This window comes from Panthera pardus, unplaced genomic scaffold, assembly GCF_024362965.1.
Source record: "Panthera pardus isolate Hobbes unplaced genomic scaffold, ASM2436296v1 HiC_scaffold_24, whole genome shotgun sequence".
Classification (NCBI taxonomy): Eukaryota; Metazoa; Chordata; class Mammalia; order Carnivora; family Felidae; genus Panthera; species Panthera pardus.
In genome coordinates this window covers 108300884-108323816 of record NW_026526810.1, presented here as the reverse complement: position 1 = coordinate 108323816, position 22933 = coordinate 108300884, and the positions used below count along the sequence as shown (strand labels likewise).

The following is a 22933-nucleotide window of genomic DNA, read 5'->3' as shown; positions in this document are numbered from 1 at the left end:
ACACACAGATGAAACTTCAGGAGGCTGGGCCCTTAGAGGTGTGGCAACACCGTGCCAACAGCCAGAGGTTAAAGCTCTGGCCTAGTGTACCAGTGCGAGAAGAGACAACCTCTTCCTCTATCCCTTATACTCTGACAACTATTGTCTCTCTGATGAAGAGTGTGGGGTGCAGAGCTCAAGTCTCCAGGTTCAAGCCCCAGTCCTACCAATATTACCTAGAGGGTCCTTACAAGGATTACGCGGAAGATGCATGTAACTTGCTTCGAACAATACTTGACACAGGGTGAAAGGTCAATAAATGTTGGTTATGTGCATTCACAGGTGGAGACAAGGATGGCACAGGGCTGTGCAAGATGTCCCTTTTCAATCGTGGTCACGTAGGCAGCCATGGCAGGTTGTCTGGCTTTCCCTCCTGAGGCACTCGGAATGAGTGAGAACTGGTGCTTTGTCTTGAGACTATCGTAGCTTGTCCCATTGGATATCGTGTCCCAGGAGTGAGTCTGATGCCGCATCTCTGGCAGCTGATCCTAAAGAACTAGGGGTACTTGAGGTGCTCTGCAGCTATGTCCCAGCTTCAAGGTGAGTGCAGAGAAGCCTGCGTAGGATTTAGGGCTATCACCAAAGGTAGCCCCAGTCTCACATGGCAAAACTGGACTCAAGCTGTCTGATAGGACATTCAAGAGAAATGTGACCTTGCTTTGTGAAGCTTAAATGGAGTGAAGTGGCTCATGTCGGTGACTTTTGAATTCCCATTTCCCACAGTGGGTCTCAAAGCGTGGTCCTGGATGAGCGGGATTGGCAGTAACTGGTACCGGTTAGAAATGCAAAGCTTCAAGCCCCCTCCCAGACTTCCTGAATCGGAAACTCTGCGGTGGGGCCCAGCAAGGTCTGTTTTGAGAACCCCCTGGGGAGGTTCTGTTGCTTATGAAATAGTCGGGATGCTCTATCCCTGACCAACGGTTGTTTGCCCAGACCCTGCTTGACCTCTTGTGATGGGGAACTCACCACCTCTGAGCAGTCCCCCCAAACACCTCCTGGCCAAATCAAGCTTGTAGTTTTCTTTCCTTAGTTCTTTCTCTTTAAAAATTATTTATTTATTTATTTATTTTTGAGAGAGAGAGTGAATGAGCAGGGAAGGGGCAGAGAGAGAGGGGGACAGAGGATCTAAAGCAGGCTCTGCGCTGACAGCTGAGAGCCTGATGCGGGGCTAGAACTCATGAGCCATGAGGTCATGACCTGAGACTAAGTCAGATGCTTAACCGACTGAGCCACCTAGGTGCCCCCTCTGTCCTTGGTTCTAAGTCTACCGTGTAATTGAGTCACTTGGAGGAGTTAAAATACATACATACGTACATACCAGGTAACTTACTTTGTTTACATTATACTTAAGAGTTGGACGTGTTCAGATCGTGCTGTTTGGATTCTATATCCTTAGTGACATAATTTGCATAATTTATAGGTCTCACATAGTAGTGGAGGCGAACACTTCAGGGTTTCTGTATCCAGATTCTTTGTCAATTATTTATTGCCCAATGAAATATTTATATAGAGAGATTAAGAAAATACTTATTCTTAAAGAAAAGGAATTGTACCATGGAAGGAGGCATCAAGTAGTGAAAAGGATCTGTACCACTCTGTAAGACCTGAGTTCTTTCTTAGATCTGCTGTTGGTTAGCACCATGTTATTGGAGCATGCCATTTACTTTCCCTGTTTCTGAGTTTCCCAGTCTGTAAAATAAAGGAGTTGGGTTAATGGTCAATTAGGGATTCTATGAGTCTTACTTTGGAAGACAACTTTTGTGAGATAAGGAATGCATTTTCATGAGGGATCTATGTTGACTAACGAGAATACAGAATGTCCAATAAGAACATTTACGACAGGGCACCTGGCTTGCTCAGTGGAAAGAGCATGCGACTCTTGATCTGGGGGTCGTGAATTCAAGCCTCACATTGGGTGTGGAGATTATTAACTAAATAAACAAACTTAAAAAAAAAAAAAGAACATTTATGACAAAAAACACAGGCCTGTTTCTTCAAGCATCACTGGTAACCTGCTCTGGAATCTGGGTCCTGATCCTTATTCTTTGCTTTGGAAATGAGCACTAGGAGGCTTGGCAGAATGGAAAACAGGTGTGGAAGGAGCTAACAGGGGTTTTGGAGAAATGACAGACTTGCTTTCCTGAAATAAGCTTGAGCCTTCAGCCAAATGACATGTGTAGATTTCCATAAATAAAAAAAAACCTCATGGTAAATATAGATTCATTAAACGGTCTTAAAAATAGGATCTAGGCTTGGGCTGTAGCCTTGGGTATGGGATACAATGCAACGTTCCTCTCTCACCTTCCCTTTCCTTGTCTTTTCTTCACTCATCCATGAGCTTTTATCTTAAAAGGAAATGTGCCAAGACTCTGGTTATAAATAACTGATTGGCTAATTTAGTTCAAAAGATATGTTCTGAGTGAAGGATACTGGAGTGGCTAGAGCTTTAAAGGAACACACTGAACAACTGAGTTCAGGGAGTGAGCTTACTGAGCTCAGCAAGGCACCTGGGGATCTTTCCTATGGAATACCACTGTGAATGACCCTCTGGATTTGTCCCAGCTCAAAATTCAGATTTCCCGGGAAGGGATTCTGATTGCCAGCTTTGGTCCTATGTCTACCCTATGATCAAGGGATGGGTCCTGTGATTAACAACTGTGTGGTAGGAGTGGGGTCTAGTGGATGCTACCAGAAGGGGGAGGGGAGGGGCAGACAAACATCATAGTGTCCAAGGCTCCAAAACTCAGGGATATCTGCAAGTGACAGCAAGTTCAGGCAACACTACATGTTCCCAGGGCACAACTGGATAATTTCGGGAGCTCTGAGGGCTGGCTGACACCCAGTGGTAGTTTATATCATAGAGGATACACCCAACTCTTTCTTCTTCCTCCTCTTCTCCTCCTCCTCCCCCTCCCCCTTCCTTCTCCTTCGTTAAAGTTTATTTATTTTGAGAGAAAAAGAGAGAGAGACAGAGACAGAGAGCAGGGGAGGGGCAGAGAGGGAACGAAAGAGAATCCAAAGCAGGCTCCACATTGTCAGCACAGAGCCTGATGTGGGGCTTGAACTCAATGAACTGTGAGATCATGACTTGAGCAGAAATCAGAAGTCAGACATTTAACCAACTGAGCCACCCAGGTGCCCCTCTTTCTTCTCATTATGAGGCTTGTTATATTTGACATTCAATCATATTCATTAACTGACTGAATAAATGAATGATACAACTCTTACACAGGCTAAGGGGGGACTTCTATTCAACATTAGCTGAGTTGAATTCGTTTAGAAACTGCTTAATTATGTATCTTTCCATTGCAAGTGACTAAAGCCCATCAGAGTTATATTCAGCAAAAGATGGTCCTTGCTGGGGTATCATTTCGGGCAGGCAGGGTCAGAGATGAACCTAGTCCTGAATATCAGGAAGCCTCCAGCCCTGTCTTCCCTCCTCTCTAAGCCTCTGCTCCACTCTTCCAGAAGTTTGGCATTCTTTAATTTTCAGTCTACCTTGCCAGTAAATAGCTCTCCATGCCTCCAGGATTTGTATCTTTTCCTCTCAAAGCCCAGGGTGACAGAAACGTGACTTTCATTTCCATTCCAAACCCAGAGCAGGGACTGACTCTACGTGGCCCAGATTGGGCCAGGGGTCTGCCCCTGACTCAATCAACCAAGATGGCCAATGATTCTTGGTGGAGGTGGGGTGGGGGGAGGGAGTACCATTACATGATGAATTTGGCTATGAGAGCAGTTCTTGGAAAGGAAGGGGGATGTGAGCAGACAACCCAACTGGTGTCTCGTACAGAAGCCAAATAGTGTAATATTTGCTTATTATTTCTAGAGCGCTTTAAGAATACTTGAAGAATACTTAATTCTTTGCCTAACTGTATGAGGTAGGCATAATCAGGTAAGAGTATTTCTTTCATATCTACTTTTTTTGACTCTGCCATGGTATCTGTTTTTCAATTCTTGCCTTTCCCACTTGACTTTATATTTATTGAAGGCAGAGACCATATTCTCTTTATCTTTGCATCTATATCTGTAATGCCTAGCTCTGGGCTCCATACATGGTGGCATCTAATTGATGCTCAACCAGTTGAATGTCTATTTTTACAGATAAGAAAATTGAGGTGCAGAGTATTATAATGCAGATGAGCCCTCAAGAGTCCCCAGTTATGCTGTGGCTTACACTAGGTTGCCAACTGGGCAAGAGGGTCATGTAGCAGCTTAGAAAGATCATACCTTAAGGCAAAGGGCCAAGACTCTGACGTTAGAGGCCTCCAGAACAGCCTCAGCTCTCCAGAAAGGGTCTTTGTCAGAGGAGGTAGACAAACAAGAAAAGAAGGAAGGTTATTAAAACTATCATTTCCTTGGGACTTGACTCGGCTATTGTATTTTATTTTTAAAGTTTATTTCTTTATTTTGAAAGAGAGAGAAAGAACACAAGAAGGGCAGAGAGAGAGAGGGAGAGAGAGAGAATCCCAAGCAGGCTCCGCACTGCACAGAGCCCAGTGTGGGGCTTGATCTCATGAACTATAAGATCATGATTTGAGTGGAAACCAAGAGTCTGTCGCTTACCTGACTGAGCCACCCAGGTGCCCCTTGACTCAGCTATTTTAGCTGTCTGACATTTGAACTTGAACTTGATGGGAGAAAAAGGAGAAAGAAGCTGAGGAGGACAGTACCATGTTGGGAAGCTTTCTACTACATGACAGGAAGCAGTAAGGGATACCTACGAGGGTTTTATGGTCTCCGAACTGGGTTGGATCTTCCTGTTACGCCAATTATCCAACTGACCTGGGCAAGTCACTTCACCCCTTTGTGCCCATCGTCCCACCTCTTTATAGATAGGAGATAGTTATATAAGCACTATTATCTCTCTCCCTTCAAGGAAGACATATAAGAACTGTGCCCACAAAGATGAAGAGGCCAAGTCCTTTCTCTCAAAGGCCTGATGATCCAGGATGGGGAGCAGATGGCAGTGCAAAGTGCTGGGGGCTCTGAGTGTGGGTCAGTCCTACGGGTCAGTCCTTCCCAGAGAGGAAGCCACCTGTGTGTCTTTAGGATAGTCAGGAAAGGGTTCGCAGCGTGCAGAGCTTTGGAGCTAGGTCTTAAAGGAATTCTCTAGGCAGAGGAAGCGATGTCTACAGGAAGCAGTGGAATTATAACAGGTTAATTATGAGGTGATTGAATTACAAAAGGGCCTGAGGATGATATTAGTATTGTCAGATACTGTCAGGGCCTCATATTCATGCTGCACAGGCCACACTTGGCAGTCTGGTTTCAGGGGCACCAACCACAAAGGCTCTTGGAAATCACAGGCTCTAGATTCCTTTTCCCCAGCTTGCTGGTAGCAGCCATTCATCTGTTAAGCTCTGTTTCTCCCGAGCTGGAAGAGATCTTGAGAAACAATCTGGTGTCGTCCTCTACACCAAGGTAGGTATGGATTGGCATCCCCGTTTTATGGAAGAGGAAGCTGTGGGCTAGAGAGGGCCAGTTGGTAACTAAGGATATAGAACCCAGGACAGTTTCTCCTAGAGTTCTTTTTTATTTTTATTTTTTATTTTTAGGGAGAGAGGGCAAGTGCAAAGGGCAGAGGGAGAAAGAGAGGGGATCTTAAGCAAGCTCCATGCGCAGCGCAGATCCCGACGCAAGGCTCGATCCCACAACCCTGGGATCATGACCTGAGCTGAAATCAAGAGCTGGACACTCAACTGACTGAGCCACCCAGGTGCCCCTCTCCTAGAGTTCTTGTTTTCCTCTAGCAAGATGCTTCTTTTGGTTCCTCTTAAGTTTCAAATCCCCATTTCAGGTAATACTTGTGGAACTATTTATTTATACCTCAAGTTTCAAGTTCTTTTTTGGCAACAAGTTATAAAAAGGAAAGAAGCCGACAGGAGGGAGCAAACAGAATGGGGGCGCTGGAGACTTCACAGACAAAAAGAGAAACTTCCGTGGCTTTTAGTGGATTCAGCACCTGTGGCAATCCTACCCAGTGGAAAGGCTCCTTATCCAAACCACAGACCTTGGGAGCTCTGAGAACCAGGACCACTGTTGCCCTAGCTAATGATGGGAAGGAGCCCAGGAGTATAAGTTTAAGGGTTTCAAGATTTATTGGAATAAATCGATATTATTTTATTTTCCTCTTTCCTTCTCACCTACCCCTATTAGTGACTTAGTGTCATGGCTCCGAAGAGAGAAAGGGAGATATACTGAACGGCCACACGGCAGGCCCAGCTACAGCTCACGAGGTACCCGGATGGCTCAGCCTGTGCATGTTGAGCTGTGGGGCAGGGGGGAGGCAGGGAAGACAGGGGGTCACGGTTGCAGTAATTGGAGTAACAGGAGACAAGTGTGCTGACTGTGGGTTATTAATAGGCACTAAGACCTATATTTACAACCAGCGGCTTAAATTAGGAGCAGACCAGTCACACCTAGCCAAATCCACGCCCTAAACCAAAGACACCTGAAGTGTGCAAAGTGCTCTTTGGGAACCTAGCTCGCCCAGTTTAGCAAGGAGGCTGCTTCAGGTAGGAGTAGCAAGATCTTCAGTGCTTGCTCAAGCTGTCTGTTGCAATTCTGCCCCTGGCGCACCTGCAGCCCAGCTTGGAGAGCACCATTCTCTTTAAAGGGAGGAAGGGAGGGAGCCGGGGAAGAGGGAAGGAAGAGGGGACGGAGGGGAGAGAGGGAGGAATGTAAGTAGGTTGGAAGGAAGGGAGGCTGGAGAAAGGGAGGGAAAAAAAGACACCAGGCTCCTCACGTCAAAACCAAAGCTCAGGCCAAGCCCTCAGAGGTTGTCTTTTGAGAAAGTGCAAGCAGGGGAGGGGCACACAGAGGGGGACAGAGGATCTGAAGCTGGCTTTGTGCTGACAGCAGAGAGCCCGATGCGGGGCTCAAACTCACCAACCGTGAGATCAAGTGGGACGCCGACTGAACCACCCCGGTGTCCTCTTCAGAGGTTTTCTATTCTTCCACATCCAGCCTGCATATGAATGGGGAAATGGTTCCATTTCAGCATGAGAGAAAACTTCTACTCATAACATGCCAGAGGCCCAGAAGTGGAGCATGGGAACTTCCGTGTCAAGAGGCAAGAGGTAACTGCAGACGCCTAACCCTTAGGCAGGCGGCTGGGGGGCTGGAGAGAGGGCTGCAAGTGCCCCGTCAGAAATGGTAACAGGGCATGGGATTAAGTCCACACTGGGTCAGAACTGGGAATTCTCTGAGGGAGAGGCTACGTTGCCTCTGAAGTGGAGGGGGGAGGTGGTCAACCTGGCCCCAGCCCTCTGTGTTTGGGAGGAAGAAAGAGAAGCAGCGATGAAGGCTGAGTGGGCTGCCCCAGGGGTCAACGTTGGGCACGTCCCATCTGCCTCCCCACCCCAGTCCCTTCTGAGTCCTAAAAGGGAGTCTCTCCAGTGCAGTGAATTTTGCACAGAGATAAACTCCTGATGGAAGGCTTCCTGTGGGTAAACCTGGGCAGATCTTGGGTTCTGCTCCAACTGGTACCGCTCCTGTCACTTAATGGCTGTGGGGCCCACTTTTTATACAAAGGGGTTATTGAAAGTACGCAGGGTATGGTTTTTTTGGTGAAGATGAAGCGGAAAATGCCCAAGAAGTGCTTGGCACAGGCCTGACAGGCTGATGGGCCTGAGAAGCCGAGTTCATTTTGCCATCACCCCCCTGCAACCCCCGTGTGTCCTTTCACAAGGACAAAGCCGGTGGACACCAGGAGATGTGGTGGGAAAGTTTGGTTTGTGTAACACAGAACCAACACTCTTGGAGGAATCGATTCCGAGTGGGGAAAAAGCCTGGGAATCGAAGGGGGTCCAGTGCTGCTCCTTACTACCGCATTATCACATTGAATAGCCTCTCTGAGCCTCTTGAGCCTTGGCTAAAAAGACTTTCCAACTGACAGGAAGTTTTTGAGGGCCCAAAGAGGTAATGTAATCATTTCTGCCTTAATTGAGGGATCATTATGTTCCAGGCATTGTTTTTAGTGCTACCCGTGTATCACCTCACTTAATCCTTGAAACCACTTTAGGCCTCGGATGTTTGCATGTATCTGAAATCATAAAACTGTACACATTGAGGGGCACCTGGGTGGCTCAGTCGGTGGAGCGTCCGACTTCGGCTCAGGTCGTGATCTCACGGTTTGTGAGTTCGAGCCCCCCGTCGGGCTCTGTGCTCTCAGTTCAGAGCCTGGAGCCTGCTTCGGATTCTGTGTCTCTCTCTGTCTCTGTTCCTCCCCCACTCATGCTCTGTCTCTCTCTGCCTCTCAAAAAATGAATAAACATTTAAAAAAAAATTTTTAAACTGTACACATTGAATGTGTGTAGTTCTTTTTGTATTGATTATACCTCAGCGAAGCTCTTAAGAAAACACTTTAAGGGGGCACCTGGGTGGCTCAGTTGGTTAAGCATCCGACCCTATATCTCGGCTCAGGTTATGATCTCACAGTTTGTGGAATCGAGCCCCACGTCAGGCTCTGTGCTCACAGTGCAAAGCCTGCTTCAGATTCTTTCTCTCCCTCTCTCTGCCCCTCCTCCCCTCAAAATAAATAAACTTTAAAAAAAAAAAACCACTTTAGGAAATAGGTATGATTTTTTTATCCCCATTTTGCAGTTGAAGAAAGAGGCTTAACAGAGAATTTAAGTAAATTGTCCCAGACCACACAGCGAGTCATAGCAGAAGTGGGATTCAGACAGAGCACAAGCGGGGGAAGGGCAGAGAGAGAGAGAGACAAAATCTGAAGCAGGCTCCAGGCTCTGAGCTGTCAGCACAGAGCCTGACGCGGGGCTCGAACTCACAAACCATGAGCTCATGACCGATGCTCACCGACTGAGCCACCCAGGTGCCTCCATAGAAGTGTCTTTGGAACTGCAAACCACTGTTTGAAGGTCAGTTGTTATTACAATCAGTGGCACATCTGGTCTTTGTATACTAAGTGAGGGCATGTGGATCAGCTCCTAAACTACTGCCTGGTACTCAAGAAGCGCTCAGTCACTCTGCCACCCTTGCCCTTGTCTCCAAGAGAGGAGACGACGCAAAATAAGGAATGTCAGTCCTCCCATGTACAGAGCTATTGTGGGCGTGTCAAGGGCAGGTAATACAATAGCAAAGAAACAGACCACACAGCTGCAAGCAACCGCACCTGACCGGTGCACAATGAAACCCAAGGAAGCAAAGGAAGGGAAGTCCTGACACTGGGATCTCCTCTACCTTTAGTAAAACAGGAAGCACAGGATAGCTTTCCTCATGTTTCACAGGCCTGGCGGGGCCACCCTCTGGGGCTCCTGCTGACCTCACGCAGGCTTCATCCCTTAACCCAGGAAACACGCAACCATCCTCCTAAAGGCCTAACAGGTGTCAGGAGACTCGTGTCTCATGTCTGTGAGCAAAAGGTTAACAGCTGTCAACTACGCAAAGCAGAGCCATTTTAAGAAGTTTCTTTGGGTAGAGATCTGGAAAGCCCAATGCTAAAATAGGAAGTATTGTATAATTTGGGCCTGGAGGTTTTCTAGTCATTATGGTACCCTTATTTTGTTTTGTTTTATTATTTTATTCTATTCTATTCTATTTTATTTAGCATGCAAGGGAGAGGGGCAGAAAGACAGGGAGAGAGAATCTCAAGCAGGCTGCATTCTCAGTGCAGAGCCCTGACATAGGGCTCGATCCCAAGACCCTGAGATCATGACATGAGTCAAAATCAAGAGTTAGACATTTAACCGACTGAGCCACCCAGGCGCCCCGTTTTTTGTTTTTTTTTTCCCTAGTCACCTTATGGAAGTGATGTTTTTATTGAGTGACTGTTACCATTTAATGATCCTTGGCTGAACTCCAGACATATGTAATGGACTGCCCACCTGACCTATCCCCTGGGGTATGGAGGAGTGACCTCACGCTCGGTAGGTCTAACAGCACACTGCTGAGGTGCTGCTCCCAATCTCCAGTAATGACAATGCTATGCTCCTATCTGCTCAGGCCAAAGACCCCTTGGTGTCATCCTTGATTCCTCTTTCATACCCGTTCTGACCCATCAGCAAAGCTAGATTGATTTTAAAATTGGGGCCACCTTCTTTTTTATTTCCTTTGAGTTTTTTTTTTTTAATTTTTCCACATTTATTCATTTTTGAGAGACAGAGAGAGACAGAGAATGAGCTGGGGCAGGGCAGAGAGAGGGGGAGACACAGAATCGAAAGCAGGCTCCAGGCTCTGTCCGAGCTGTCAGCACAGAGCCTGACATGGGGCTTGAACTCACAAACTGCGAGATCACGACCTGAGCCGAAGTTGGACGCTTAATCGACTGAGCCACCCAGGCACCCCTCCTTTGAGCTTTTTAATAAAATAATCTCGTGTGGCAGGAAAAGGAGAGGGTCAGGGGTTGGGGACGCTGCCTCTTTGGTTAGTGTGGGGCCACCTTTTACCATACCACTGTCACCTCCCTTGTCCCAACCTGCCGTAATCACTTGCCAGGATCACTGAAGAGCCTCCTTGTCTGTCTCCGCCCTTGTTTTCTGCAGCCCACTGTGAGCCTGGAAGCCCTGGTGCTTCTGTCCTGAGTCAGACCACACCACTCCTCTGCTGAAAACCCCCAAGTGGCTCCCATGTCACTCAAAGTAAAAGCCCAGGTCCTTCTTTGACCTGAAAGTCCCACATGATCTGGCTCCCCCATGACCTCTATCTCCTACCTCCTCCTAGCCTGAAATTCTCCCTCCTGCTAGGTTGTTTCCTCTGCCTGAATGTTCTCCTCCCATATCAGTATGGCTGTTTTTCTCAGTTCCTTCAGATCTTTATTTCAAAAGGCACCTTGTGAAAGCGACCTAGTCTGGTCACTCTGAAATGTGACCCCTCTCCCCCCACTCCCCACCCCACCTTTTCTTCTTCTTAGCATTGATTCCTCTTTAATACTACATATTATTTTGATTGTTTATCTTGTTTGTCTGTTTCCCCCGTTAGAAGATAAGATGTATGAAGGGATTTTTGTCTATTTTGCTCACTATTGTATCTCCAGTGCCTTGAACAGCACCTGACACATAGTAGGCACATGTCTAAATATTTGGTGAGTAAATGAGCGAATGGAATAATAAACAAGGGACACAACATTAGCTGTGGATCCTTTAGCAAGTCATTTAGCCTCTCTAGGCTTCGGTTTCCTTGGATGTAAGACTGAGTCGGCACTAGATGGCTCTGAACTTCCCCGAAGTTGACATGAAGACATCCTTGGGTGAACATCTAGAGCTGGAAGTAGCTGTTTGGCAACAAAGGGTCTGAAGATTTGGGTTCAAGCCTTCAAGCCCAGGTGGAGAACACTTGTCTGGGTCTTAGTTTCCACAACAAATAGAGAGAGCTCCACCCAGTGGCCAGTAAGGTTACTTTCCGCACTTAAAGTGTAAAAGTATTAAAGTCATTAAAAAAAAGAAAAAGAAAAAATTTGCCTCCATACCCCTCAATACCACACGGTGGCACAGTTGTCTACCACCATCTCTAAGAGGGTGTTGCTGTGCCAAGCCTGTGACTAAATAGCCCACCTGTCGTAAAATACATTTTTCATGGACAATTGTGAGAGCTGCTCATTCATCACGTCTCTCTGGTTTGTTTCAATAACAAATAACAGAAATCATTAAATGGATTTTTTTTTTAGATAAGACGGCATAAATCTCAAAAGCAAAACGGAGAGTGGAAATTTCAGCTAAATCTTTGTCACCAGTGTGATTTAAAGAACAAGCTGAAAAGCTGTAAAACAAAAGAAGTCTATGCCAGTGTTAGGTGAGGCCATAGCTATCCTAAATTAGTTCTAAAAGTAAGTAGCCACGTACCTGTCTGCACATAACCAAGAATGTTCCCTCCAGGAGGTAGGAAGGCTAGGGAAGTACTGGACTGTTTATATTCTAGGACCTTTTTGTTTGCTTGAAACAGCCGTTAAAGACTCTGACAAATAAAACAGATTGTGAACAGTGCATGGCACACAGTCAGCCCTAAATTCATAGTAGCCATTGTCACTGTTGTTATTAACATCATTATTACAGTCATCCTTGGGTTCTAGTTTTTCCCCTCCTCTACCCTCTCTCCAACTAACAATAGTGCTTTTGGCTTGAAATTTACTTCAGATTACAAAAAAAAAAAAAAAAAAAAAAAAAAAAAAGATTTTGTGGGTCTTTATTCTAATTACAAAAGTGTTACATGGTTATTTTGGCTGCCTGGAAAATAAAGAAAAGCAAAGTGAAGGCAATACAAGTTACCCACATCCCACCACGCAGCTCAGAAATAACTAAAGATGTTGATACTATGCAAATGCACGTGCACACACACATTTGTGATCACGTTGTATTGTTAAAAAACAAAATTCAACCCGAGTAGGTTTTACAGATCTTATTGGCTTTATCCAATGATTCATGAATTGGGTAGCATCCCACCTCGCAGACAGAAAGGAGCTCTCGGGAGCTGTGCAAAATGGAAGACTTTTACAGGTGGAAGAAGCAGAAACAAGGAAGTTAATTGGACAACAAGTGGATTGGTTATAGCAAAATCACTTTCCTTTAGGGCATGGCCAGTGTCTATCAGGCAGAAGACCTCACGAGTGCTGACTGGGTGATTCGCATTGACCAGATTAAGACTCCATTTCTGGGAGAGACCGAAACTGTAAATAAGTCTCAACTTGGTGACACAGGGCTTAGCATAAGTGACTCCATTTGGGGTCTGCTGTCATGTTTTTAACAGTATAAAGGGTTTTTTTTTTCACTCATTTTTCATTTATCATTATATTAAGCACATTTCCACATCATTAAATGTTTTCATAATCATTTATAATAACATAGTTCTTTGATCAGCAAATAAGTACATCTTACATTTTTTAAATTTTTTTTTTTTTTTTTTTTTTTTTTTTTTTTTTTTGAGAGAGAAGAGAGTGCGGGTGGAGGGGCAGAAAGAGAGAGGAAGAGAGAGAATCCCAAGCAGGCTCTGTGCTGTCACCACAGACAGCACAGATTGTGGGGCTCAGTCCCACAAACTGTGAAATCATGACCTGAGCTGAAATCAAGAGTCAGACGCTCAATGTATAGAGCCACCCAGGTGCCCCGAGAGAAGTATTATCATCCCCACTTTCCTAAAGAGGGATCTGCGACACTGGGAGATTAACTTGCCTAATGGCAAACAGTGAGTATGGATTCCGATTCTGTCAGAGTCCAAGGCCCCAGACTTAACCATCAGTCTGCTTTTGTTCCCCTTCTGTTTACTCCCTACCTCCATCCGTCCTCCCTTCCTTCTTTTCTCCCATCCTTCCTCCCTTCTCTCTTCTCCTTCCTTTTGCCTCCCTTCTCTTTTTTAGACAGAAAAACCATAGTTGAACTCCCAGTAAGGAAGCCTCTGCAGTTTCCTTGGGTGTGATGAAAGGCTGTTTCTGAGGGTGATGAGTGGAGCAAAGAAGGAAGTAAACATGCTGAATATTTAGTGGGCGCTAAGCAGCATGCTGAGAGCTTTTGTATGACTGGTCTCATTTAATCCTATAAGCTTCTAGAAAAAGGAGTTTCTATTGTTATACCTATTTAACAATGAGGAAACTGAGGCTCAGACAGGCACCTTGCGCAAAGTTGCACAGTTTTTAATGAACAGAGCCAGGATAAATCATGATCTGACAGAAGTCTGGTGCCAACTTGCATCGCTGATCGCTATTATTCTCTCCCCGCTTTATGCTATACTTTTCAGTATGGTGGAGCAAATGGTCCTTTTCTGGGTGATATTTGTCAACCTCTCCTCAAGAACTTAACAATGGTAAAATCTTGGTAATTCCACCCGGCTTTCAAAGTCTTTTGCCATCTGCCCGTTTTTTAGTTGGTCAATTTCACTTCCCACAACTCCCTTTCTGCACTCTCTCCTCTTTGCAGGCTGGTATTTTGTGCCACTGCTGTCTATTACATTGATTTCCTCGTCGACGCTTTCTAGTCTCCGTTATCAAGCTGCATACATCCTTCAGTGCCCACCTTAAGCACCTCCTTACGCATTCCTCATCTCTTGGTCCTAGGTGACAGAGACATTTCATCACCTCACAGCTCTGTGCAAAAGCTTTCAGTGATAGCCTTTTAATTGCTAAACAGAAGCCAGGCTTCTTAGCTTGATATTCAAGGTAGCCATTCAGTCACAAATAGGTACTGAGAGCCAGTTATGTGCTAGGCACTCTTGAGGTGCTGGGCGAACTGTAGAGAACCAGACAGACGGGTTTCTATCCTGATGGTGAACAAACTGGACATTAAATAATTACAAATAATCAACTAAATAATTATTAGTATGATTCAAGCAATTACAAGGTTCTCTAGAATCTGGTCTCAACCTATTTTCAGTTCCTTCTCATCCTTTATTCCATTCAGACGAGCCTACTCATTCCATTCCCGCCTCTGTGGCTGTGCCCTTACTCTCCTGTTTTTCCTGGGTGTGGGTTCTTCCCTGCTCCACCCTCTACCCCTCCAGGACTGGCTTTAGTTCCACGTCTTCCTTGAAACCCTGCTCCACAACTTTAACCCAAAGGATCTTCCCTCATTTGAATTTCTAGCACTTATCCATTGGACAAATATTTACTGAATGACTTCTTGAAATGTTTGATGAATGACTCTTCATGAAGTCCTAAACACATGCTACGTATTAAAGATTTAAATTACATAAGGAGTTAGACTCTTCCTACTGAGAGGGATCAAGGATCTTTTTTTTTCCTCTTCTCTGGGTGGGGGTGGGGGAGAAGAGTGGAGATCAAAAAAGCTACAGTAAAACATATAAAATTACCAATCAACAAAATGACAATAAAAATTGCCCAATCACTCATAATGATGTAGGAAACAGGCAAATGAAAAATCAAATTCCCTTACGGCCTACAGCCCATTGACAAGTCCTTGAGACAGGCAGAGTGATCTCCCTCTAGGAGCTCAGCTGCCTCGACGATGACACTTTGCTAAAGGCAAAAGGGAATCTTAGCTTAACGTGATCCTGATCCCCCAGAATCCTGTAAGTCTACTTTGACATATAAAAATTCCTTTGGAAACTTCCTTTATCTTTACTGCCGCCCTCAAGATATATGTTGGCAATCATCCTCCAAGCATATGCCTCACTGATATATATCTTAAGGGTCTCATGACTAAAGTTTTATTAGACAATAATAAATAACATTTTCCTAACAACAGCTAGCCCCCTCAAAGTCCTGGAAACCTTGCATCCAAAATTCCTTAGACTTTCACTATCCCTAACCCCCTCCCAGCCTGAAGATATATAATCAGTCACCCATCAGAACCCCAGTGCAGCTCTTTCTGCCCACGGGTCCTGTCCCCGTGCTTTAATGAAATCACCTTTTTGCACCAAAGATGTCTCAAGAATTCTTTCTTGGCCGTCAGCTCCGGATGCCCACCACTCTAAAACCACGTCAAAAATCCTACTACTTGAGGGGCACCTGGGTGGCTCAGTCAGTTGGGCGACTGACTTCGGCTCAGGTCATGATCTCGCGGTCGAGCCCCGCGTCGGGCTCTGTGCTGACAGCTCGGAGCCTGGAGCCTATTTCGGATTCTGTGTCTCCCTCTCTCTCTGACCTTCCCCCATTCATGCTCTGTCTCTCTCTGTCTCTAAAATGAATAAACATTAAAAAAAAATTAAAAAAAAATCCTACTACTTGAAAGAGATCTACCACTGACAGCTTTCTATCTTCCTAGTTGTTTCTGTTTCTATTTCTCTGTGTGTGTGTGTCTAGGAAAAATTTATTTTCCCTCCAAGATTATCAAGAAAAATCTTTTTTCTTATGGTCTTTTTTTTTTAAAACCGAATACATCTACCCCCCCCCCCCCCGCCCCCACTTTCCTGCTCTTCTGCTTGAAGGTGGAATAGTTTGTTTGAGGTTGAACAAAACCCAGCAAATTTACTCAAGGACTCATCCATATCTTTTCCAGTCCGATGTTCAGATAAGAAGCTGAACATTGTTTTATGGTGTTTCCTCAGAAGTCCTTCCTCAAGACCTACCCTGGATGCTCTTCAGAAGTTCCAAGACTTCCAATGTGTGGGATGCCTAGGTATACAGTGTAGCCATACTTTTATGAAAACCACAGAATGTGGGGCCTACAAGAACACAGATCTTCAAGTTGGTCCCCCTCACTTAAAGGATGAGCAGGCTGAACTACAGTGTTAAGTACTTGCCCACGATCATGCAGCTAGTTGGGACAGGGCTGAAGATGCCGGCCCTGATTACCTTTACAGATTGTTCCACTGTCTCCAGCTCGTCTAACAATCAACCTCCAGCTAAAACTAAACGGAAAATACGCAGTGAAGCACCAACTCTTGCCAAGCAAATTGTATTTACTCGTGCCACTGATCAGGGAAAAGGGGTTCACGGTTTGGTAGAGATTGAGCTGGACCTTTTAGCGCTGACTTGTTTTGAAATGTCAGAAAACTTTCTCCTTGGAAATCTACATTACTATGATAGGATTACAACAAAGAGGAAGTATTCGGGGCCACTTACCTCACTCTTTCCTAATGTTTGAGAAATGGAGGATAATAAAAAGATGTAGGAAAAGGTTGGTCCTTGATCATGAACTGTAGCATTGGCCCGTGTGTATATTCTACTTTGGTTCTTAATCTGATTTCTAGAGATCAGCATGATCTGAGGTGCAATTCATTCGAGTAAAAGTAGAAAAACCGAGTCTCTTCAGAGAGGCCAAGCCCTCTCTTCACGGATAGTTTTCAAACTGAGCTTTCCGGCCTCGGTTTGAAGCCCCAGTAAGGTGGTCTCTCATTCATTCTCTCTGAATTCTAAAAAGTGCCAATTCTAAAAAGATTGGAATCTCTTACAAAGGCGGGAACTGTGTGAAAAGGGCGGGAACTGTAGTTTTAAGAGTGCTTCTAAAGAACGTTCCAATGGGCCTAAAGGCCTTGTAGAGATTAAAGGTTTCCTGGGTGGGAGTGGGGCTGGGAGCGGAAGCTGATCCACCTGGTTGGACAGGGGCAGACGCACATCCAAGAGCGGGGAGAACCCAACTGCAGGAGGGAGCTAGAGAAGAAAGGGCTCTGGGCGGGGAGGTACAACCCAGCCCTCTTCCTCTGCCCCCTCTCAAAAGCTCACTTTAGGATCAAGAGCACAGGTGCTGGCCAACGGGGCCCCTGCCCTACGCCAGCAAACAAAGGGCGCAGCCTCCTACAGCCTTTTTGGTCTGAATGGAGGCTCGGCCTTACCTTTCTGGGTCCACCCATCCCTCCGCATGCACCCAATGAGGCCGCAGCCTCCTCCAGCCAGGAGGTGTTGAACTCTCGCAAGAAATGGACAGGTAGCGCGGACCAATGGTTGGAGCCGCCGCGGGCCAATGGGAGAGGGAAATGGGTCGACCTGGGGTTGAGAATGAGAGCCCGCAAAAGGGGGCGGGGCCTCGGGGGAGGGACACGTAGGCGCCGGGGGTGGAGAGGGGCGGGCGGGTGGCAGGCGGGAGGAACCTGCGGACGGTCGGCCGCGGCCAATGGGAGGGCGGGCTGGCGTGGGGGGGGTGGGCCCGGTGCCGGGCGGCCCCGCCCCTTCGGGTCTGCAGGGCTGGGGCGGAGCCAGGTCCGCGTCAGGTGGTCCCGGGCGTGCGGGCGGCGCTGGGGGCGGGGCGCGGCGCGGAAAGGGGAGCGGCGGCCAGCGGGCGGCGGCGGGCACCGGCTGCGCGAGCAGGTACCCGCGGCGGAGGTGGCCAGGCCGCCCCGGGGGGGCGAGCGCGAAGGCGGGGGCTCGGGCCCGCCGCGCCCCCATGCCGCGGTGAGCACTCGCGCTCGGCGCACTTGTCGCCGCTCCGCGCCAGCCCCAGCGAGCCGGCTCTCCCCGCCCCGCCAGCCCGGGCCCTACCTGCGGCCGCCGTCGGGGGAGGGGGGTCCCCCCAGCTCTGCGGAGCCGCATGAACAATAGGCGGCGGCGGTTCCTGCGGGCGGCGGCAGCCCCGCACCCTATGGATCGGCCGCTCCATGGAGCCCTCCAGAGCGCTTCTCGGCTGCCTGGCGAGCGCCGCCGCTGCCGCCCCGCCGGGGGAGGATGGAGCGGGGGCCGCGGCCGAGGAGGAGGAGGAAGAGGAGGAGGAGGCGGCGGCGGCCCCCGGGGAGCTGGGTCCCGAAGCACCGCTGCCCTACTGGACGGCGGTGTTCGAGTACGAGGCTGCAGGCGAGGACGAGCTGACCCTGCGGCTGGGCGACGTGGTGGAGGTGCTGTCCAAGGACTCGCAGGTGTCCGGCGACGAGGGCTGGTGGACCGGGCAGCTGAACCAGCGGGTGGGCATCTTCCCCAGCAACTACGTGACCCCGCGCAGCGCCTTCTCCAGTCGTTGCCAGCACGGCGGCGAGGACCCCAGTTGCTACCCGCCCATTCAGTGTAAGGCGAAGGCGGGGCCGCGGGGCCGGGCGGGGAGGGGGGGCTGGAGGCCTAGGGGTGGTCTCGTAACGGGTGGGGAATGATTGACCCGCGGGTGGGTGTGTGCGCGCGCGCTCGCGCTGTAGGGGCTTTGGTGGGTGCGATGGGTAAGGTAGAGATGCCGCAGGCCTTGCTTGGAACCTCAGGCGCTCGGGCTCCTTAACCTTCATCTGACCACCTCAGCGGCAGCGTCTGCTTTCCACATCCTGAAGCCCCAGCGTGAGAATCTCCCCATTTCCCACTCCCCGGTCCCCCCAACTGTGGAAGGATTTCAGGCCAGCTGGTAGTTTCTGTCCTAACCTTAGTCCCCAAATCAGGGACCTTCCTGACCTCTTCTGCCGCCTGTCCCCGCCCCTTCAAGGCATTTGCTAGGGAGCAGATGGGGGTGTCTCCCGCAGGGCTGGCTGGGCCGGCTCTCAAGTCCCGGAAGCCTGTGTGAACTCGGGTCGGAAGTGTCTTTGAAACGTCTTGCCTATTTCTTGGATCGCAATCATGTATCTCAGAAGTTGTACCTTTAGGAGTCTCACTGAGAAGGGTCTAGTGTGTGGAGAAGCAGGTGATGGGGTGAGAAATGATTAGAGAGGGAAAAAGATCTTCCCCCGTGAGAGTGGCTAAATCCCAGTCTCTTGACACCCAGGCTGTTCACATAATACGTTTCTCCTTTCTTCTCATCCTAGATCCTTGCCTATATTTGGTATTTGCCAAATCTCAAGCGGACCATGCCCACGGGTCCCTCCCAGGGCCTTTCTTCCAGTGTCCTGGTTTTCATCAGTTTCCCAGGAGCCCCCTGTTCCACACCCTGCAATAAAATTCCCTGTTTTGTTTTGTTTTGTTTTGTTTTGTTTTGTTTTGTTTTAAAGGACTTAAATTGCCATTAGAATCCCTTAATCAGTTCTGCTAGGTGGTTTTAGAAGAAAGATGTAAATATCTTCTGTGCAGTTTACACTGTTTTATATTTGAGGGTTCTCATAATTTCTTTCTTGCTAATACAGGTTTTGTTAACACATATTTATTATTGTTTATTCCAGATTTTGTATACTTTGCATTTTAGTCAATTAAAAAAATCATTCCAAGGGCCAACTTCAGGCATCGAATTTTTAAATTTCATTCGTAACATTTATCTTTCTGAAACAAACAAACCATTTATCTTTCTGGTGCTATAACTTATTTTCACCTGAAGAATTGTGTTACTTTATTTAAGATGTTTATAAAATAACATCACTTAATATGAAAGTCACAACCTCTTTCCTTATTTTTCTGTTCTCCTTTTTTATTGGTGTTTTGACTATCAAATTGATGTTCAAATCCTTAGTTCCCTTTGTTTTTATCTCCCTCTCATTCAATTTAAAACTTCGTGTTTCTACAATTTGATCTATATAAAGCCTGGAGGGGACAAATGACTTTAAATTGTTTCTGACTGTTAAATCTTTTTGCCTGTAGTACTGGGAAGGTGTAGGCTAAGGGTCCTAGCATACGGGTCTGAAATAGTGTTGAAGGTGAACATGGTCACATATTGGAAGAGATATTGGAAGAACGGCCTGGCATATTAGACACAGTGTAGTTTTAAACAGAAGTCAAATTGTGAGTTTCTTTGTGGGGGACTTCTTGTGATTTTTTTTTTTTTTTTTTTTTTTACAGCTAATGTCAGAGTAGGAGAGCTATGTGAGGCTCCTGAGCAGGGACTCAGTTTCTTTAATGTCTGTACTTCCAGCTATCGAGCAGTCAAGAGTGAATATGACTTGGGCTGGAAGAACTCATCTGCAGAACACCAGATGTGTCCACAGTGTGCTACATTAGCAGCTCCTCCATTAGGTGCCCAGGACTTAATCTTAAAAAAAAATTTTTTTATCCTTTCTTCATTTTTTGATAGAGACAGAGCATGAGTGGGGGAGGGGCAGAGAGAGAGAGAGAGAGAGAGAGAGACAGAATCCTAAGCAAGCTCCAGGCTCTGAACTGACAGCACAGAGCCAGGACTTAATCTTTAATGTAACAAAAGTTACCTTGGGTAGACTAGATTCCTGTATGTAGAATTCAGATGATGAGAAAGTAGGGAGTACTTTGTGCTTCTTAAAAGAACTGACTTGAAGAACATGATTTTTGAAGGTCCTGGTAACTTATTTAGTCTCACCACGAGTTCTGAACTTGAATGGGATTAATTCTTGATAATTCAGAAAGTTTAATTTCATCCAAAAACCAATTAGAGTGCCTTGTGAAAGATGGATACTGTGTTAAATACCAAGAGATAAAGAAATAATAAGATAAGGAGGTGCTTGTAAGTCATGCCTGAGGGAGATTGGTGATGTAAATACATCATTTCAGTGCAGTGCTTTGGTAAAGTGAACATGGGAAGTTGCTAACAGGTGCTCTGATGGGTCTCCTGCGTCCACCAGTTCAGTTAGTGTCACTCAGAAAATAAAGGTGATTGGCAACCTTGTCTCCAAAGACTTGGAATAAAATTGAGCCACTGACAGCTTTTCCCCAGTTACCCTTTTGAATTTCTCCTTTGAGGCATGAATTGTGACATTAGATTAAGAACAGCAGACACTCAGTTAAGTAATAATGTTCAGTTTTAGTTTCAAATATTGCTTTTCAAACTGAAAATTTTGTTTGAAACTTCATTCAAAACAAAAGAGGGGAAGTTACCAAACCTTGTGACAAATTTTAAAAAAATAGTGATACTAGAAATCATCTAATATTTACATAGTGCAGTTATCCCCACCAATGTAGATATGAAAGTTTAGCTTTCCATGGAGCTGACAAATACAAATAACCTAGGAACTCATTCATCTTTTTTTTTTTTTAGCGAAAGAGGAAAAATGTACAGTTCCAAATTTATCATCATGAGAGATAAATAGCCCTAGGTTATTTAAAAAAAAAACAAACAGTTTCTTTATAGGAGGATTGTGTCTGTTTTCAAGCAGGGTATAAATTAAGGTTATTACTAATTTACATTTTTTTCTTACATCTACTAGAAACATAAGAACGTATTTTCAGGCATACTTGGGATTTTTAAATGAGTCACGTGTGTACCATTCACTCGCCCAAACCCACCAGAATGTGCCTATACATTTAGTTTCCAAGAATACAATTGAGAGAGAATAACATCTTGACTGCAAAAACGAAAGAAATAAGGTTTTGTTCTTGATATTCCTGAAAATATCCATCCACAGAAACTGAAAAATGTACTGAATGTGACTTGACCTGATTTTTACTTAAAACCAGGTCTTGACTGGAGGGGGAAAGGAGAGCCCCACATTCTCTCAGCTGCAGTGAAGGTCTAGTTCCTACCCAAAGGAATCTTCACAGGGAGGAGAAAAGAAAGTACCCTCCCCCCAGTCCTCACTGTTCTGTCTTCTATCTGCTTGCAAGCTGTGCTCTATACTTTTCTTGAAGGCTGGTCATACTATTTCCTTAGCTAGTTAGCAAGAACCTGAGAGTTTATGTTCTACCAGAGAGACATTATCACTTTCCCTTCCCCACAGAGGTTTTCCGTCTTCTGTGAAATGCCATTTGAGGAGCTGTCCTTTCAGCACCCTGATTCAGAATCCCTTCTTTTAAATCCTTGTACGTTTAAATAAGTACTTAACACGTCCTGTGTGTTTACAACTATGCCTCAGAACAGAGGAAAGAAGGGAGGGTATAAAACAAAATACTGAACAGTTTATTCCCTTAAGGAAAATTCAGATATTCAGTTGAGGAAATAAGATGTGTAAATGCCAACTTGTTGCAGAGACCTATCTTTTCATCAGTGTAGAAGCTGTTAGAAAAAGTGAATGTTTGAGGTACCTGGCTGGCTCATTAGAGCCTGCGACTCAATCTCAGGGTCATGAATTCAAGCCCCACATTGGGCGTAGAGATTACTTAAGAATAAAATCTTAAAAAAAAAAAAAAAAAGAAAAGAAAAGTGAATGTTCCTTCCCTCCATGACCAAGGAGAGTCCTGACATAACTTACATATTTCTCCAAGAGGGTTTCCTTTTTCTTTTTTCTTTTTTTCTTTTATTTGAGATGGAGAGAGAAAGAGAGTGTGTGTATGAGTGAGAACACAAGTCAGGGAGAGGTGCACGGGGGTGGGGTGGGGAAAGAATCTTAAGCAGGCTCCACGCTCAGCATAGAACTCTGTGCAGAGCTCAATCCCATGACCCTAGGATCGTGACCTGAGCCGAAATCAAGAGTCGGACACTCAACCCACAGAGCCACCCAGGCGCTCCTTTCCAAGAGAGTTTCTAACAGCCCCTTAATATACCCATGTTTTTCTCATTCATATAAATGAGATAAGACAAGAATTAGTAATCAGGATTCATTTTAGGACCCAGCAACATTTAAGCTATTTTAAGCAGAAAGTGAGTTAGCACAGGAAAATGAGTGCTTACAGAAATGTTGGGAGGGCAGGGAGAAGGGGCTCTTAGCTGGATCTGTGGGAACAACTCTCAGAACATTGCAGACCTGGCCCACCCGGCAAGCCACCACTTCTCTAATTAGAAACGTACAGAATCAGGGGGTGACATTGAAGCTGTCA

The 22933-nt window shown here is 46.2% G+C and overlaps 1 protein-coding gene and 1 long non-coding RNA gene across 2 annotated transcripts in view; one reads left to right on the top strand and one right to left on the bottom strand.

The window, feature by feature from the left end:
* Nucleotides 1–5184: 5184 nt before the first annotated feature.
* Nucleotides 5185–17348, bottom strand: LOC109268228 (uncharacterized). The gene is made up of 4 exons (XR_002080526.2): nucleotides 17218–17348; nucleotides 16238–16293; nucleotides 6931–7009; nucleotides 5185–5503 (listed from the first exon to the last, which is right to left on the bottom strand). It is a non-coding gene; the product is annotated as an uncharacterized LOC109268228 (long non-coding RNA).
* A 271-nt stretch (nucleotides 17349–17619) lies between these two features.
* The window catches only part of MAP3K9 (mitogen-activated protein kinase kinase kinase 9), a 75792-nt gene continuing 70478 nt past the window's right edge, over nucleotides 17620–22933 (top strand). Inside the window, exon 1 of the mRNA XM_019451377.2 lies at nucleotides 17620–18376. Coding sequence (XP_019306922.1) covers nucleotides 17977–18376 — 400 coding nt within the window. The 5' untranslated portion in view covers nucleotides 17620–17976. The remainder of the gene's footprint in view (nucleotides 18377–22933) is intronic.